General features: G+C 43.5%; 1 protein-coding gene across 2 annotated transcripts in view; it reads left to right on the forward strand.

Moving 5' to 3' along the window:
* The window catches only part of USP7 (ubiquitin specific peptidase 7), a 93,107-nt gene that overhangs the window by 47,255 nt on the left and 26,899 nt on the right, over positions 1–18,953 (forward strand). For both annotated transcript variants that reach the window (XM_029053792.1, XM_029053799.2), the window contains 9 exons: positions 1,294–1,492; positions 3,621–3,759; positions 6,864–6,952; positions 8,842–8,950; positions 11,535–11,665; positions 13,081–13,135; positions 15,399–15,479; positions 15,579–15,669; positions 16,457–16,539. In XM_029053792.1, coding sequence (XP_028909625.1) covers positions 1,294–1,492; positions 3,621–3,759; positions 6,864–6,952; positions 8,842–8,950; positions 11,535–11,665; positions 13,081–13,135; positions 15,399–15,479; positions 15,579–15,669; positions 16,457–16,539 — 977 coding nt within the window. The remainder of the gene's footprint in view (positions 1–1,293; positions 1,493–3,620; positions 3,760–6,863; positions 6,953–8,841; positions 8,951–11,534; positions 11,666–13,080; positions 13,136–15,398; positions 15,480–15,578; positions 15,670–16,456; positions 16,540–18,953) is intronic.

Below are 18,953 nucleotides of genomic sequence, written 5' to 3' on the forward strand. Positions count from 1 at the left end.
AGTGTTCTTGTTGTGTTGAGCTCATGATGCAGCGCTCTGCTCCCGAGAAGCACTCAGTAAATACCATTGATTAATTAATTGAGAGATCAGGTAAGAGTCTAGTCTGCTTTTAGAGTGGAGGGGGACACCACCTTGTGCTCGTGCACCACGCCTGGTTCAGGAGCGATAGACTCCGAACTGTGGGCCAGAATTGATTAGCAGCTGCTGATCCCTGGTTCTGAGCCGCCCCAACCCCTCTGCCACTCACGGATATGCCCGGCAGAAAGTTAGAAACTCCACTTTAAGCTACCAGGCCCTCCAAAGAGCCAGCAGGTGTGTCTATAAGCTTTATAGAAGCAGCTGGGCCTAGTGGAAAGATTATGGGCCTGGAAGTCAGGGGTCCGGGGTTATAAGAAGTAGCATGGTGTAGTGGCCAAGGCACGGGCCTGGGAATCATAAAGTCATGGGTTCTAATTCCGGCTCCACCACTTGGCTGTGTGGCCTTGGGCAAATCATTTTCACTTCTCTGTGCTTTATTTACCTCATCTGCAAAATGGGGGTTGAGCCTGTGAGCCCCACATGGGACAGTGACTGTCCAACTCGAATTGGTTGTATCCACCCCAGCATTTAGTACAGTTCCTGGCACATAGTAGGCGCTTAACAAATTTCATCATGATTCTTGTCTGTCGGGTGTCCTCAGGCAAGTGTCTTCACTTCTCTGTGCCTCAGTTCATCAGGAAAATGGGGATTAAGCTGTAAGCCCTAAGGAGGAGATTGTGTCCAACCTGTTAACTTGTATCTACCCCAGCGTTTAGTACAGTGCCTGGCACATAGTAAAAGCTTAACAAATATAATTTTAAAAAAGCTGCCCTGCTAGAGAGTCCTGGGAAAAACATAGAGATGTTTCTCCACATTACGGCATGGGAAGCCCACAAAAGATGTAAGAAGCCACCATTATCTTAAGTAGGTGTACATGTTCCCGTCACATAAGGGCATCAGGTGTTTCCATCTGAAAGTGATGAGCATGAAATTCAAAATGCCTTGTGTCCTATTAAGATTGTTTAGAAGAAAATAATATTCCCATGATCATTGCTCTTTGGTGCCTTTAAGTGGCTCGAGAACACTGTCTTTGGCCAGAGTTAAAATTTCCAAAACTTGAGTGGGAATATTTTTGTGGAATGTTCTTATGAGGTATTTTGACCATCCGCTGTACCCTTTAACCGCTGGCTTCCAACTGATCTGTTGGAGCAGAAGGTGTTTTTGAGCTTCAGAATTTCCCCCGCCCTAGAATTCACGAGCCATTTTGTTTGACAGACACCAGTTGGCGCTCCGAAGCAACGTTTCAGTTCACCGTCGAACGTTTCAGCCGGCTGAGCGAGTCCGTCCTGAGCCCTCCCTGTTTTGTCCGGAATCTGCCGTGGAAGATCATGGTGATGCCCCGATTCTACCCGGACCGGCCACATCAAAAAAGCGTAGGGTTCTTTCTTCAGTGCAACGCCGAATCGGATTCCACGTAAGACCCCTTTAATCGTGAACTTACAAAAGGGATGAAAGTGTTGGGAAAATTAAACTGATCTCTTCTGGGAATAGGACAAGGATGAGGAGGATGATGATGAAATGCAGTGAATGCTCTGAGAGAAAAGTTATTTCTGTCAAGTTCAGAAGTAACAGTAGGTTCTAAGAGGAACAAAGGTAACCTAACGCATTTGGGAAAACCGTTCAATCAGTCGTATTAATGAGCGCCTACTTTGTGCAGAGCACTGTATTAAGTGCTTGGGAGAATACAGTACAATAGAGTCGGGGGACACGTTCCCTGCCAGCAACGAGCTTACAGTCTAAAGGACACCTGTGGCATGCGGCTGGCTTCGGAGTGAAGTAATGTTCTCTTGAGTAACCGAGCTGTTAGAGCACACCTTAATCTTGGTCTGCTTAAAGACAGTGCTAGATATTCTTGATGATTTCATAAAAATACATAGTATTTATTGAAACTCACCTGCTAGGATTTTGTTTATGTTGTCCTGTCATGTTTTATTTAATACACATCCTTATTAGATTGTTTAAAAACAACACTGAACCCTTTCAGCATGATTCTAGACATTTTTTTTCAAAGTGTCAGTTGGAGGTTTTATTTGACTCCTACAGAGCAGCCAATTTGGTGAGTGGTGGAATAAATATATTAAATAGCCCAATTAAAATCTCTTTATATATTAACAAAGTGAAAATTGTTCAAACCCTTAAACTGCCCTCATTTCCTCTACTGTTCATTGAAACTACATCAATAAGCCAAATCAAATAGATGCCCTGGAGACGACGAGTCAAGAGCCCTGGGTTCTAATCCTGGCTCTGCCACTTATCTGCTGGGCGACTTTAGATGAGTCATTTCCGTGCCTCAGTTACCTCATCTGTAAAGTGGGGAGTGAGACTCTGAGCCCCATGTAGGACATGGACTTTGTCCAATCTGATTAGCTTGTATCTACCCCGACACTCAGTACAGTGCCTGGCACATAATAAGCGCTTAACTAACACCATTAAAAAAGAAAAAAAGTTTGAGTCACCACAAAAGCCAGGAATCGGGGGGTCGGAAAGATGCCAAACGTGGGTGTGTCTTAGTTCTTTTGAATTGTGGCATTGTTGTTCCTATCCCTGGGATTGAGCCCAAGTCACCTAACATCTAAAGTTACTATTTAGGGTGTTGCAGTAACGTGGAGAGCTAATGCACCTTCCCACGTGTCTAACTTACTACCGGGAAGGAACTTTGGACACTGGGAGAAGTGGGCTCAGTGTTTTTGTCAGCTTCACCCCTCAGAGTGCATTGGTTCCTCCAGAAAGTGGGGAATGTCTTCTACCTTAGACTCCTCCGGCAAAATTGGAAAAACAACAACCAGAAACTTCATCCAAAAATAGAACATAAGGGATCACAGCATTTGAAAGTCTTATTTCAACCAAACAGTGAGCATTACTTTTTGGATAGAAATGCACTTGTGCAAGGCCTGCTTTGAGAGGAAGTAGGATATCGACGTGTACTAAGAGGAATACCAAGGGACACAGAGTAAGCGCTTAGCAAATGCCATTAGAAAGGCAGGGCAGGCGGGGAGACCGGACCTGTGCCTTTCCCAAATTATTGAATATCTTATGAAGTTGTCATTTGAAGCTCTGAAGATTTTTTCACTATCTTTGCTGGCATTGTCTGTCAGTCAAGAAAATAGCAGTGCAGTCAGATCAGTGCTATATCGTTTCCATGTGCTTCTTCCAGTTTTCAAAACCCAATTTCCCTGGATCCAGGGTCCAAAATGCAGATATATTCCATGATACAGCCATAGTACGTTCCTGGGGATTGTGGGTTAGATTTTCCCACAAACATTTTTCTAATAAAACAGAATCCATTCTAGAACCTCTACAAAAATATGACATTCCTTTACATGAAATATCCTATAGTAATTGTAGTATTAAGTGCTTACTTTGTGCAGACCACTGTAAGCCAAACCAATGTTTCACACTGAATTGAACAAAGAGTTGCGAAGCTTTGGACTCTTGAGGTGTTAAGTTGAGTGTGTTTTAAACATGTGCTCTGTGAATGTAGATTTGTGTATGTGTACATTAGCAACCGGAGAACTTATCCACTTGTGTCTTTGGTTTCACAGGTCGTGGTCTTGCCATGCGCAAGCTGTGCTGAAGATAATAAATTACAAAGATGACGAAAAATCATTCAGCCGCCGAATCAGTCACTTGTTCTTTCATAAGGAGAATGATTGGGGATTTTCCAACTTCATGGCCTGGAGTGTAAGTCACAGTGAACTAGACCACCAGATAGCCTTTATCTTATAACCTTTTTTTTATTAAAAAAAATTGCCATTTGTTAATTGCTTACTGTGTGCCAGGCACTATATTACATGCTGGGCTAGATATAAGATAATCAGGTTGCATACAGTCCCCATTCCACTTAGGGCTCACGGTGAGTCCACATTTTACAGGTGAGGTCACTGAGGCACAGAGAAGTGAAGTGACTTGCCCACGGTCGCACAGCTGACAGGTGGTGGCGCCAGGATTAGAACCCAGATCCTCTAACTCCCTGGCCCATGCTCTTCTAGCCCACACTGCCTTCTATTTCCTGTGCATTACCACATATCGATCCTTCATTTTAGTAGATTTTAGTATGGGTGTTCGTTTTGAGGCTTAGGTTTCATGGGTTAAGGTTGTTTTGGCCTGAACCTAATTAACAGATTTCTGGTAGGGGAAACATTACGTAGGGTTGTGAATTTTGAACTGCTAGTACATAGCCATGTCTGCATAGAGGAATTGTATTTTTTTTTTCTTGATGTGATTTATTCGGGGGGATAATTTTTTTGATCTCCATTTCCATGTCAGGGATTGTGTCTACCAATTCTGTTGTATTGTACTTTGCCAAAGTTTAGTAGAGTGCACTGCACACATTTAGGACTTAATACCATTGGTTGATTAATTCCATGGGACAAACTTTATTCTTTTGTCCTGTGTACATGAACCGATTATTTCTGATTCTGTCAGTGGCATTTTGACCAGGAAACATGATATTTCCTCCCCTCCCCCCAAAAAATTTTATCTGATTGACAGACCTGCATTTCAGGTGATTCTCTTGGCTGCCACTTAATGGGATTTTAGGATAAATCCTTATATTCCCAGTGGGCTGGGGTGAAGAGAAGAGCACCAAGCCCCAGCACTTCAATTCATTCATTCAATCGTTTTTATTGAGTGCTTACTCTGTGCAGAGCACTATGCTTAGCTCTTGGGAGAGTACAGTACAACAATAAACAGACACATTCTCTGCCTACAACAAGTTTATGGTCTAGAGTTGGGGGAGACAGATAATGTAAATGTCCAGCCAGCAGTTGTGGTTTTTGTTTCTTTTGGTTTGTTTTGGTGTGGTTTTTTTTATAGTATTAAGCACTTATCATATGCCAGGCACTGTGCTAAGAGCTGGGTTAGATACAAGCTAGTCAGACTGGACATAGTCCAAGTCCCACATAGGACTCAGTCCAATCCCCATTTTACAGGCTAGGTAACTGAGGTGCAGAGAAAGTGAAGTGACTTGTCCAGGGTCACACAGCAGACAAGTGGCCAAGCCAGGGTTAGAATCCAGATCCTTCTGCCTCCCAGGCCTGTGCTCTGTCCACTAGGCCATGCTGCTTCCCCAAATTGGGTAGATTCCTGGCTGGACCAGTTAGGAGCCACGCCTGTAGATCTTGTCATGATAAAAGTATGTTGCCCATACAGCTTCGCCCTAATGTTTGTCAGTGCTGCCCTGCTGCATCGGAGCACAATATTGAAATTACTGATACTAGACTTATGATGGTAGCCAACTAATGATTCTGCCAAAGCTGGCGGCCCAGACCCAGGCAGAAGCAACATGGCCTAGTTGTTAGAGTGCAGGCCTGAGAGTCCGAAGGAGCTGGGTTCTGTTCCTGGCTCCGCCACTTTCCTGAGGTGTGACCTTGAGCAAGTCACTTCACTTCCTCAGTGCCTCAGTTACCTCATCTGTAAAATGGAGATTAAGGTCGTGAGCCCTACGTGGAACACTAACCGTGTCCAACCACGCTTAGTACAGTCCTTGGCACAGAGTAAGCGCTTAACAAATGCATCGTTATTATGAACATGTATCTACTCCAGCATTTAGAACAGTGCCTGGCACATAGTAAGCACTTAAAAAATACCATTGAAGAAAAAAAAAAAATGAACTTCTTTCAACCTATCATTAAGGATCACGCTGGGCAGACCTGTCTTCTGGGTGCCAGGAAGCCTTCATTCCTGGTCTTGAAATCCCGACTCTCGTCATACTCTTGGAGAAATGATGCTACATCAAATAAACATTTAAACTGCCTGCCAACCTAGCAGCTGGGCAGGGGCGGCCTAGGCCGTGTCCTGAGAAGGAAAAGAGATGCCCTCACTTGGCCAGGGAACCTGAAGAAGCCCCTTTGGGTGAATCAGTCAGGCAGAGGCTTGTAGCCAAAGACAAAAGCAGGGAGGGAAGTGGGAACTAGGCCATCAATTAGATTATTTGTCTAATTAGCCTGTTGATCAGTTGAGACGTTCCTATTAACTGTTAATTTTTAGGACATATAAATGTACTTTAAATTATGCATTCAGTTATTCATTTTGGTCACTCAGTATGGTCACTTTTATGACTGTCTCCTCCATTGAAGTGTACGTTCCCCTTGAGCAGGGAATGTGTCCATTCGTGGTTTTGTACATTTCCCCAAATTTCAATGCACTGTATATTTCCCAAGTGCCTAGTTCATTCAATCATATCGAGTTCGTACTGTGCGCAAACCACTGGGAGAGTTCCATGCATTGTACATACAGCGAATTGATGGTATGTATTGAGCGCTTACTGTGTGAAGAGCTCTGTACTAAGCACTTGGGAGTGTACAATGTAACCGATATTCCCTGCCCACAACGAGCTTACACATTATGACTAGTACAGCTTTTGCTGATGGCCTACTATGAATGCTTGTCCCTTATGCTCTCAAAATACTGTAGAGCGTTCTTTCACGGAATACTTCAAACACTGGTTCAAATAAGTCTGATTTCACGGAACTCGGATTCCCTGTATTTGACCGCCCTTGATTTGCAGAGCTGACTGACACAGGTTAGGCCTGGGCCCTGTCGTTCAACTCTTCTCTCAGCTCACAAAAGCCTTTCTCCATATCCTTTGCAAAGAATGCAAGTTCTCCTTTTAGTGAGTTCACCAACATTCAGCATCCTGGCAATATTTTATATCTTTGTCGGAGAAAAGCTGCTTACTACCAACTGAAAGAGGATAACCAGCCTGAATGATTTTAAGAGAGCAGGGGCCAGAGTGAGATCGCCTGTTATTCTTCCACAGATCTTATTTCATTTCTCATTTACAGGAAGTTACTGATCCCGAAAAGGGATTTATAGAAGATGACAAGGTTACTTTTGAAGTCTATGTGCAGGCAGATGCTCCACATGGAGTTGCGTAAGTGGTTTTTGTTTTTGTTCATCTTCTTTCTATTCTGTTTACACTCCAAGGAAGCGTTCTTAGACTTGAGTTCCAGTATACGTTGACCTGAAGATAGAGTTTTAAACACACTTTTTTCTGAATACTGTTCTAAACTTGTAGTTCTAATATATTGTCAATGTATTGCTTGACCCTGCTTTTTTACAAGATAATTTCTGCCAGGAAGCCTAAATCAGTCAGCTTAGATTCGTTTAGATTTCAAAGGAAAAAAAAAAACCTTCCTCACTCCCCACCCCTTCTCCTTACCACTCCCAGTGCCCTGCAAAGCAGGCTTTCTTTCGCTGGGATCTGAAACACGTTAAGAACACTCGTGCCAGGGATAAATAATCGGGCTAAAGGTTAAATGCTCGCTGAGTGCCAAGTACCGGGGTCATTAGAAGATAATCAGGTTGAACCCCATCCTTGTTCCACAGAGGGCTCATGGCCTAAGGGAGAGGAAGAACAGATATTGGATTCCCATTTTAACATGAGGAAACTGAAGCACTTAATTGAAGTGAAGTGACTTTCTCAAGGCCACCCATCTGGAACGTGGCAGTGCTGGTATTAGAACCCAGGTCCCCTGGCTCCCAGGCCCAAGCTCTTTCCACTAGGCCATGCTGCTGTTTGGCAGCACTTCATTTTTGTGTTTCCTGTCCTTCTCTGACTTGACCCCATACTTCTCCCTGATACTTTATTCCTTCTTGGGTCCCAATTTATCCTCTTTTCGCAACCACCATATAGAATCTGACATCTCTTCCCCTCTCTCTATCGCTAATCCCCCTACAGTAATACCCCACACTTCTCCAATAACTTAAGTGTTTGATCCTTGCCCCATGATTCCGTGGCACGCCAAGCCCATACAACCTCATGTTGTTGGATGATCATTCCCTAATAACGTTTGGAGTGCATTGGTTTGTTTTTGGATTTTTATAGTGTTTTTTTGTTCTGGTTTGTTTTTGTTTTTAATTTTTGCTGTTACATCTACTACCTCATTTCCCACTCACACCGTCCCACTGAGGTAGGAAGGGACAAGTAAGTTTTTCACTTTATAGATGAAACACTTCAGAACAGAGTGTTTAAGTGACTAGCTTGAGTGCACCTAGTAGGCCAGTGATGGAGCTGGGAGTAGAATCTTCAGCTGTAGTTCCTAGGTTGCATGCTCTTTCCACCAGACTTCCCCAGCCATTTTTCTTGTGTAACCCCTTTATTCCTCGCTGCTTTCCAGTCCCTTCCTCTCCTTTTCCCCTTTCTGTCTGCACCGACCCCCCCCCCCCCAAATTATTTTACTTCCTTATCCCTCCTATTCTCCTCTCTCTCCACTATTACCACTGCCGTCGTGAAGGTGAAAATGTTTTTACAGAGGGCAGCAGAGCAGGCAAGACAGGTTGCCTCTTGCCTTTTGTTGCTGAAATTATTGTACCCCATATTTGCCACAGAGACCGTGGTCGGGCCAGCTGATGTAAGAGGCCTCGGCCCCTTAGAGCTGCAGTGATTTCTGGTGCCAACCGCCTTCCCTGATCCAATCCCCACCTTTCTGGTAACTCCATTAGACTGAGAGGCACAAAGATGGCGATCAGACAGATCGTCCTGTGTGTCTCTGCCATCCTTTCTGTCCCCAAGCTATCAGAGACGAGCCATAATTGCTATTTGTATTAATATTTAATTTTTGAGTGGGTGAATAGCAAGTGCTGTGCCTTCACATGTTTTTTGTGGGGTTTTTTGGTGCTGGATTGTGATGCTAATATTAAAGGTAGAATGTAAACCCTGCATGGTATCCCACTTGTAAAGATGTTCCATCCATAACTGTGAAAGGAAGCCAGTTTTCTTTTGACTGTGCAGTTTACCTTTAACCTTAAACTGCTTTCTAGGTGGGATTCAAAGAAGCACACCGGATATGTCGGTTTAAAGAACCAGGGAGCGACATGTTACATGAACAGTTTGTTACAGACTTTATTTTTCACAAATCAACTACGGAAGGTAAATGGACTTTTTTTTTAAATTATGGTACTCGTTAAGCTCCTATGTGCCTAGCACTGTACAAAGCACTGGGATAGATACAAGGTAATTAGGCCGGACACAGTCTCTGTCCCACGTGAGCTGCTCAGCATAAGTAGACGGGAGTAGGGAACTAGGGTCTAGTGATTTGCCCAAGGTCACACAGCAAACAAGTGGGACTTGCCCAATGTCACACAACACACAAGTGGCGGAGCTGGGATCAGAACCCAGGTCCTCCGACTCCCAGACCCGGGCTCGTTCCACTAGGGCCACCCTGCTAATGGGTGAAAATCAAAGTTCTCTGGAAAACTTCCCTGTGCATTCCTCATACCACCTCTGTTTTGTTTCCCTGAAGGGCACCATGCCTCTATGGTGATGAAAATATATGGGTAATTTGGCCCAATAATGACTTCTTTGGAATAACAGGATTCTTCCATTTCTATAACCTTGTAGTCATCAGTTTATGAACTTTTATTCAGGGGTAACCAAGACATCCTATCAGTTCATTCACCACTTCATTTTAATAAGCTATATTCCTCCTCCTGATCCCAAACCTGATTTCAGATTTTAGAAAATGGAGAATTCATCATGACTTATTTCCAGAGATCTGAGGCAAAACTTATTTCTTCAAGTCAAGGCCAAGGATGTCAAAGTTCATGTGCTTGTATCATTTCGAAGTTTAAACTTATTAATGGGGGATGATTTAGATGGTTTTCTAAATGACAGTTCATCCCTTAACCCTGAAAGGTATTTCTTGAATGGTTCGTTAACTCTTTTTTTCACCTTATGAGATTCACTGCTGTTTCTTGAAGAGATACACTTGGGAATGCAATAGGTGAAAGAAATCACAGCTTATTAAACTCCGTTGAGGGCATTTACCGTACATAATAGTAAAAATAATTATGATACTCATTAAGTGATTGCTATGTGCCAGGCATTGTTCTAAGTGCTGGGGTAGATACAGTCAAATCAGGTTATACACAATCCCTGTCCCACTTAGGGCTCACACTCTCAATCCCGTTTTACAGATGAGGTAACTGAGGCACAGAGAAGTAAAGTGGCTTGCCCAAGGTCACACAGCAGGCAAGTGTTAGAGTCAGGATTAGAACACATGACCTTCTAATTCAGAAGCCCATGCTCTATCCATTACACCATGCGGCATCACAGTGTGTTGCCCAAATGGCTGAAGACCTAAAGTCTCCTCGGCTGATGAGCATTATACTTGTTTGAGGCCAGGAGTCAGAACCCAGATGGCAGGAGTGAGCTATTCACAGCAGAAAAAAAAAAGCCCAACTTCTGCTGTAAACTCTGGCTTTCCCACCGCTAGGAAATTTAAGCCAGGCAAAGGGCCAGTCAGATTGGGCTGGGCCTGCATTTCTGTGGTGTTTGAACCCAAGAACACAGTCACCCTCATTTGCAACCCCACCTTCATTTCACTGCTACTAATTATTAGTTAAAAACTCATTTGTCTTCTATCTTTACTTTGTAAAGTATTATTCTTCTTTCTAAAGGTTTGAGCGTATATCCCCATTTGATTGGGGAAAACATTAAATGTGCTATTCTGACCCACCCGGGAATATTTTGTCCGTTTCAAACCCTTCCTGCCTTATACTGGCATGACATTATAAATATTTATAGCCAATTCTTTGGCTTTTTAGATATGTTGGGATTTTTTTTTTAATCTTTTGGGAATGCAGATTGATTTTTTTGGCTCCTGCTTTGCCAAACTTTCTTGAACTATGCAGTTTGGGGTCAGATTTCAGTGAGAGGATACTCTCCGGTGTTACCTTTTTGTTTCTTGCCATTTGGAGTCACACTTTATAATTACAAAGTGATGGTAAATGAAAAGCAGTACATGACTGTGAAGGAAATTTTACTGTTGTACCTGCATATTTGTATTCTTGGGATTTATAACTAAAGATTGGGAGATGTTGATTTCAACCGTTCCACGACCAATTTTCAGAGAATTATCCTTTACTGCACAAGACTTTGTTTCATTCGGTTCTCCACAAGCAGATTTACTATTAGACCCAGACAAGCTGATCTCTCTTTCCCATTAGATTTGGAATCAAGCTTTTTAAGGTAGACCCTAGCTTAAAGGGGAGCAGAACAGGAGCTCTCCCTAGACACATAGCAGTCCGTAGTCAATTGGGGATATTTATTGAGCGCTTACATGTGGGAGCACTTTACTAATCGAGAGTCCAAGACAAGAGAATTAGTAGACACGTTCCATGCCTGTTACGAGCTCAGAGTCTAGAGGCGACCCTACAGTCCAGTCCACAGCCTCTCCCTCCCTCTCCCTCTCCCTCTCTCTCTCTCTCTCGAAACAGATGATTTAATAACATTTGAAAGGCCGAGAAGCACTTTCATCAAAACGAACCATAGTTTTCCGACAAGCGCCCTTATCCTGTGCCACCCAACCCTTCCAAATGCAGGCGTGAAATGGAATAAACTAAAAGAGGAATGGAGACGTACTCATTTGAAAAGCTTAGGCATTTACTTAGGGAGAGTTACCTAGATAAGATGCAAATGCTTCTGTAAATATTTCAAGTAAATTCTTTTTTAGGCTGTGTACATGATGCCGACAGAAGGCGACGACTCATCTAAAAGCGTCCCTTTAGCACTGCAAAGAGTGTTCTATGAACTCCAACACAGCGACAAACCAGTAGGAACCAAAAAACTAACAAAATCTTTTGGGTAAGTGCTGATGACTTTGCCAGGAGACAAATATTCCATTTCTACCAGAAATCGAACAGGAGGCGCTTAACAGGGTGAGATAAATCACCACTGATGGTATTTTTTAAGCTCCTACTATGTTCAGAGCACTGTAGTAAGCGCTTGGAAAAGTTCAGTGCAACAGAGTTAGCAGACACGGTCCCTGCCCTCAACGAGCTTGCAGTCTAGAGGGAAAAGAAGCACCATTTTAGGCTAGCTGCCGCACAATCTTAAAGAGCTGAAACCCAACCCCACTTGATTTTGGTCCCCTGAACATGAAATAGGGCAGTCGGCAAAGGATCGGAGCAAAAGAGGCATTGAGGGCAGGCCAGTACTTCGTTCTGGCTTTAAAGATTCGTAGTAGCGGGGAAAGGTTGGATAGGCCTTAAGCAGCTTTGTTCTTGCCCATCTTTTTAGAGGGTTGGAGGTGGAGTGGGGGAAGGGTGAGAACATTCCCGGAAGAGCCAAGTTCTGTCATTGTGCAGGAGCCCATTTTTTTAAATGCCAGTCAGTCAGTCTTATTTATCTATTGAGTGCTTACTGTATTAAGTGTTTGGGAGAGTACAATATAACAGACACGTTCCATTCCCACAATGAACTTTCAGTTTATAAGGAATGTATATGTGTTCAACACATAACTATGTTAAACATTAATATTTGCAACTTCATAGAAAAGCCCCGTGTTTTGTTTTTTTCTATATTGAATGAAGACAGCATTGTTTCAGAAAGCCATGTCCCTCCTGCCTTTGTTAGCTCTGAATATGGGGCAATTTTAAATGCTTGTCTGATTTGTCTTATTGTTACATGGGAGTAGTAGTACTTATTAATAGAACCAGTAATAATATTCATTAAGCACTTACTGTTTGGAGTAAATGTTGCTGCTTTTTATTTCAAATAAGTTTGTGGGTATTTTCGATACCTTTTATTATTTTAGGACGGCCCTTATGGGGCTTTTTGTTGTTATTTTGTCTCAGAATCACCATTCTCTCTTATGGCAGCACCAAGACATTTTTAGAAAGTATCTGATTTTTAGGGAGAGAGACGATATCCCAAGATAACACATTTTGACTAGGGTCTTTGTTGTCTCCCATCATAGTTGAGATACATGCAAAACAGGATGTAGATATGGTGCAAAAGGCAGTAATAGCCGAAGGCAGAATGCTGTATTTATATTTGAATAAACCACTGAGAATAATTGTATATAAACTGAGTGTTTTTCAGTTATCTCATGCCTGGAGTGGGAACAGGATTCTAAAAATAAGCCAGTTATTGCACTTGTAGATACTTTAATCGCTATAAATTAATCACTATTGCATTTTAATTCAGAATTGAAGTAGGAAAATATTGAGAAATGCTCAATGTAAATGTGTTTAAATGTTATCATTCGTCTTTAAAAGGTGGGAAACATTAGACAGCTTCATGCAACATGATGTTCAAGAGCTATGTCGAGTGGTAAGCTTCAAACGATTGTTTGTCAAATCTCCTAAAAGAGTTTTCTGAGCTAATTCTGGACATTTTATTTTCCGAGTGAAACAGACCTCCACACTTGCTATCCATATCAGTCAACGGTGTCAGTATTTTGAAAACCCAAATGTTTGAAATCAGTAATTTGCCTTTTTCTGGTTGGCCAAAAAAAGAGGAACAGTAAACTTGAACTGACTTTTGCTGTGTGTTTCTCCCCGCACCGACCACTTAAGAAATAAGAAAGGAAAATCATTTGGAAACTTGGAGTGCCGTTGGGTTTCATTGCAGCCCTTTAATGGACCGATTAATAGGAGCGATTTAGTGTGAGAAGTAGTATGGACAGTAACGATGTGTTTAATCTGTTGAGGTACAGAGCAAAGACTTGGCAGTAGAAGAACATTTCCAGTTCTGCCACTGAATTGCGCATCTTGAGCAATCAATCAGTGGTATTTGCTGAGAGCTTGCTAAGTGTTTGGGAGAGTACAGGTGGTCGCTTTCCATGTGTTGTATCAATCAGTCATATTTATTGAGGGCTTGCCGTGTGCAGAGCTCTGTACAAAGTGCTTGGGAGAGTACAATACATTCCTTGTCTACAATAAGCTTAGATAACTCCTCCTTAGCCCCCTTCCAGTGGGTGGTGCTCTGCAGGGACAGATAGTTGGGGACCACATACAGAACTGTGAAAGGCCAGGTCTGGTTAGGGTGAGACGAGGGCCATGCTTGCTTTGTGTGAGGTGGGTGCCCAGTGCACTGTGTAGGCATGGTCATCCTGGGGGCCTGAAAGGATGGGCTGACACAGGAAACTCACAGGAACATCAGTGCAGGTGTTTTTTTTCTTTTATGGTATTTGTCAAGTGCTGAATATGTGACAGGCACTGTAGTAGGCGCTGGTGTAGATACAAGCTTGGAAATAATTCCCGTTCCACATGGGGCTCAGGTTCTTAATCCCGATTTTACAGACGGGAGAACTGAGGCCCAGAGAAGTGAAGTAACATGCTCAAGGGTCACACAGCAGACAAGTAGTGGAGCTGGGATTAAAATCCAGGTCCTTCTGACTCCCAGGCCCAGGATCTACCCACTAGGCCATGCTGCCTCCCCTCTTGCTGCGCCCTGGTTGAAGGAGGCCCAAATTAGTCAGTCGTATTTATTGAGCACTTAGTATGTACAGAGCACTGTACTGAGTGCTTTGGAGAGTAGAGTAGAACAATGTAACACTTTCCCTGCCCACAACGAGTTTACAGTCTAGAGGCCCCCAGTCTGGCCTGCCTTAGTGTGGGCAGGACACTACCAAGAGACCACCTGAAAGGAATGGTATTAATATTCTGGAAAATACTTGCCAGGAAGTAAACACCTGGAAGAAGTTTTACTATGATAAAACCCATAAAACAGCCTTAATAATAATAATGTTGGTATTTGTTAAGCGCTTACTATGTGCAGAGCACTGTTCTAAGCGCTGGGGTAGATACAGGGTAATCAGGTTGTCCACTTGAGGCACACAGTCTTAATCCACATTTTACAGATGAGGTAACTGAGGCACAGAGAAGTTAAGTGACTTGCCCACAGTCACACAGCTGACAAGTGGCATAGCGGGATTCATACCCATGATCTCTAAATCTCAAGCCTGTGCTCTTTCCACTGAGCCACGCTGCTTCTCCTGCCCTGGGCATAGAATATTCTAACTGGATTGACAATTTGGGGGAGGTCATTCAGTCCCTAAAATATTATAACCCTTATTTTGGAGTAATGCCTTCTTAAAAGGCTAATCTGAATCCCTTCCCCTTTAAGCCCATTTCCCTTGGTCTTGGTGGCTCACACTCTTTATACAATACCCCTTTGTATATTTAACCTCCCTCCTCAGACTTACTAACTATCTCCATTTTGGGAGCCTTTCCCTGTGGACCATAATTTCCAGCCCTTCTGTTCTCCGTCATCCTCACTGCAGATCTGTCAACAGGTTTCTCTTCTCCTTTGTGAAGCCGAGCACAAAATCGTGAGATTGAACACACTGTTCTGGATCCAGTCACTCAATAAATCAAAGTTATCTGTTGAGCACTTACTGTAGGTTGAGCTCTGTATTAGACGCTTCGGAGAGCACAATACAGTAAGTCCCAGAATCTGGGCAAGATTTTACAACGGAATGCCTTTAGATGCTCAATCCCCAGTGCTAATCCTTTTTATGCACCGCTGTCGTTCTTGCGTTTTAACGGTAAGTGCAGTGTATTCTAATTAATAAAATCTATTTATTTTTCAGTTGCTTGATAATGTGGAAAACAAAATGAAAGGCACGTGTGTAGAAGGCACCATACCTAAATTATTCAGAGGAAAGATGGTGGTATGTATTAGCCCTATTTTTTTAAAAAAAACTGATTATTAATACTTTAATACATTTTATGTCTGTACATTGACATAAGATTATCTTTCATCTGTACAGTCTTATATCCAGTGCAAAGATGTAGACTATCGGTCTGATCGGAGGGAAGATTATTATGATATCCAGCTTAGTATAAAAGGAAAAAAAAATAGTAAGTGAAATTCTATGTGAACGGTATATGCCATTACATTGGAGTAATACTTCCGTTGAACTTCAGTTGGGGCTGGTAATACCTGATGGAAGATTTTCATCATCCCCTGTGTGTTTTCTGATCGCTGTTATCCGTAACTTTTTAAAATTATAATTGCTCAGGATTATTGTGATTTGGGGAAGAGGGTAAAATACAGGTGAAGGATATTTTTTTTTTTAATGTTTCCTCACTTGTCTAGAGTGAAAGTGATGTTAGGTAGATTTCCATCAATGGCAACAAAGTCTCATTAAGCTGCTGTCATCTGTCTCTAGAAGACGGAGGCCTGTCTTCTGGCAATATTAGAATCATTTAAATTGATTCTGCTCCCTGAGAAGGGAGAGAGGCAATGGAGTAGCTGGTCAGGGCAAGGTGGGCCCCAGGGTACCTGATTTTAGAGGGGCTTCTGGGCATCAACTTTTTTTGACTAAACCTGACTTCTGCAGGGGACAGAATTGCGACCGTCTGCAATGGCAGACTTGGCATGAGATGGCCCCAGAACCTGCGGGCATCTGCACTTTCTGCCCACCCCCTGCAGACCTCTTTCATGGTGTTTTGCTGTGGGCATAGGCTATAGTCCCCGAGGGAGCTCTGGGGAAAAGAATTGGATTTGTTCGTTTGAATTTTTTTTTTTTTTTAAGCCAAGCCAAATTATATAAGTTGAAGTTTCACAGGGAAACAGTTACTGCGGTGTTTGTATTTTGAAGCGTTTAAACATGATTTTTAGTTTATGTTTTGGTTTTTTTCCTAGTATTTGAGTCCTTCATAGATTACGTGGCAGTAGAGCAGCTAGATGGTGATAACAAATATGATGCTGGAGAACATGGCTTGCAGGTATCTCTTTGCCATTTTCATACTCACGTCTCGGAATGGTAAGAGGAGACCGAGTGCTTCCTCTGATTTTCACATTTGGTGCCTGACAGCTTTCTGATAGTAGTTGTCATTCTCTCCCTCCCCTCCGCCCCCGGCACTCTAAATTGGTGTAATGCAGTTTTTTATTTTTTTCTCCCCACACCTGTTCCCCCACTGTAAAGATTAGAAATGCATCTCACATTATCTTTTGGTGAGTTCAGAACACGGGGAGGAAGGGATTCAAGTTATTCTCAGCATGAAAGGCTTTTATTCAATATTCTCTTAACTTTTAGAGTCCGAAATTGGGTCTGGGGATTACCCAGCTCTGTGCATATAAAGCAGAAAGTGTGATGGAAGATTTCTGTGCTCCTGCCAATCCGGCCATCCAGTCTCTAGTAGTTTCTTTGGCTACTTAATAACAATAATAATGGTATTTGAAGCGCTTACTGTGTGCCGGGCACTGTAGGAAGTGCTGGAGTGGAAGGAAACAAATGGGGTTGGACACAGTCCATGTTCCATGTGGGGCTCACAGGCTCGATCCCCATTTTTCAGATGAGGTAACTGAGGTCCAGAAAAGTAAAGGGACTTGTCCAGGGTCACACAGCAGACAGGTGGCAGAGCCGGGATTAGAACCCATGACCTGACTCCTAGGCCCGTGTTCTCTCCACTATGCCATTGCTGCTGCTCGCAATTTTCTGCCTTTTCAACCGCCTGACTTTCACACTCCTATAGCCCTTAGTTAGTCTGTACCTCCCTGTCTCTTCCCTACACTTCCTCTTCCCTGACCATTCCCGCAGATGGAATTGGGCTCCTCTGTTCCCATCTCTCCCATCTCTGATTTGGCAACCATTCGATCCCCTCAGGCCAGGAACAGCCTGCTTTTTCCAGCCAGCTGCAGTGTTTCTTCTTTCCCAGTCCAGTTAGGAGTTGTTTTTTGTTTCCCCAAAGCCCATGTTGGATTAGATGATAGGCACCTGGAACGTAAGCCCATCCTCTAGACTTTAAGCTTGTGGGCAGGGAATGAGTCTGTCTCTTGTATTCATTCATTCAGGCATATTTATTGAGCGCTCACTGTATGCCGAGCACTGTACTAAGCACTTGGGAGAGTACGCCAGAATAAGAAACAGACACGTTCCCTGCCCACAACAAGCTTACAGGCTACAGAAGCAGCGTGGCTCAGTGGAAAGAGCATGGGCTTTGGAGTCAGGGCTCATGAGTTCGAATCCCAGCTCTGCCACTTGTCGGCTGTGTGACTGTGGGCAAGTCACTTAACTTCTCTGTGCCTCCGTTCCCTCATCTGTAAAATGGGGATTAAGACTGTGAGCCCCACGTGGGACAACCTGATTCCCCTATGTCTACCCCAGCGCTCAGAACAGTGCTCGGCACATAGTAAGCGCTTAACAAATACCAACATTATTATTATTAGAGGGAGGGAGACACAAATGAATACAAATAAATACAATTACAGCTATGTATATAAGTGCTGTGGGGCTGGGTGGCGGGCAAAAGCAAAGGGAACAAGTCAGTGCAAAACAGAAGGGAGTGGGAGATGAGGAAAGGTGGAGCTTAGTCAGGGAAGGCCTCGGAGGAGATGTTCCTTCAATGAGGCTTTGAAGGAGGAAGAGTAATTGTTGGATTTGAGGAGGGAGGACGTTCTCCCTCCTCGTTCCCAAGGGCTTAGTAAGTACTCTGCGCACAGCACAGTAAGCGCTCAATAAGTGTGATTGAAAAAATTGAATGAATACCATGATCATCCCACCCAGCAGCCCTTGGGAAGGGGGTGAAATCCCTGGGCACGCAGAACTTGGCCAAGACACCAGATGTCCCTAGTGTAGATCGCCAGGGCAGTTTTTAAGGACGTAGATTCCAACAGGGCTTCTGGCCTCGGGAAGCTGCATTCTTCTCCCAGGCCACGGTGGTTCTTGAGCTCTGAAGGTCTAGAAGGAGCAGGTTCCCTCCTGCTCCCTGCACCCAGTGGTAGCTCAGAACCTTGATGGAAGGCGTTGGAATAGGAAACCAGATTAGGGAGGAAAGTACTCTAGACTCACCCTGAATCCCTCCCCTGAACCAAGTGCATTTCCAAGAGCTTTAATGGCTGTCCAAAACAGAACTCCTCACCTTTCCTTGTATTCCTTGTCCACCCCGTTGTGTTCCCAGCTCTGTCAAAGGCACCAGACTCTTCCCTGCTCTCCCTGCTCGTGACTTCGGAATCGTCTTTGCCTCTTCACTGACTGTTAGTCCAGCTCTGTCATGTTACTTCTACACAAGCTCAGTGCTGGAGCTTCTCTCGTTCACATGACATTCATTCGTGCCCCAAATCACCTCCCGGCTAGGATTCTGCAGCAGCCTTCTTTTTTATCTCCATGCTTCTGATCCATCTTGCTCACAGCCTCAAA

Source organism: Ornithorhynchus anatinus, chromosome 2 (assembly GCF_004115215.2).
Source record: "Ornithorhynchus anatinus isolate Pmale09 chromosome 2, mOrnAna1.pri.v4, whole genome shotgun sequence".
Classification (NCBI taxonomy): domain Eukaryota; kingdom Metazoa; phylum Chordata; class Mammalia; order Monotremata; family Ornithorhynchidae; genus Ornithorhynchus; species Ornithorhynchus anatinus.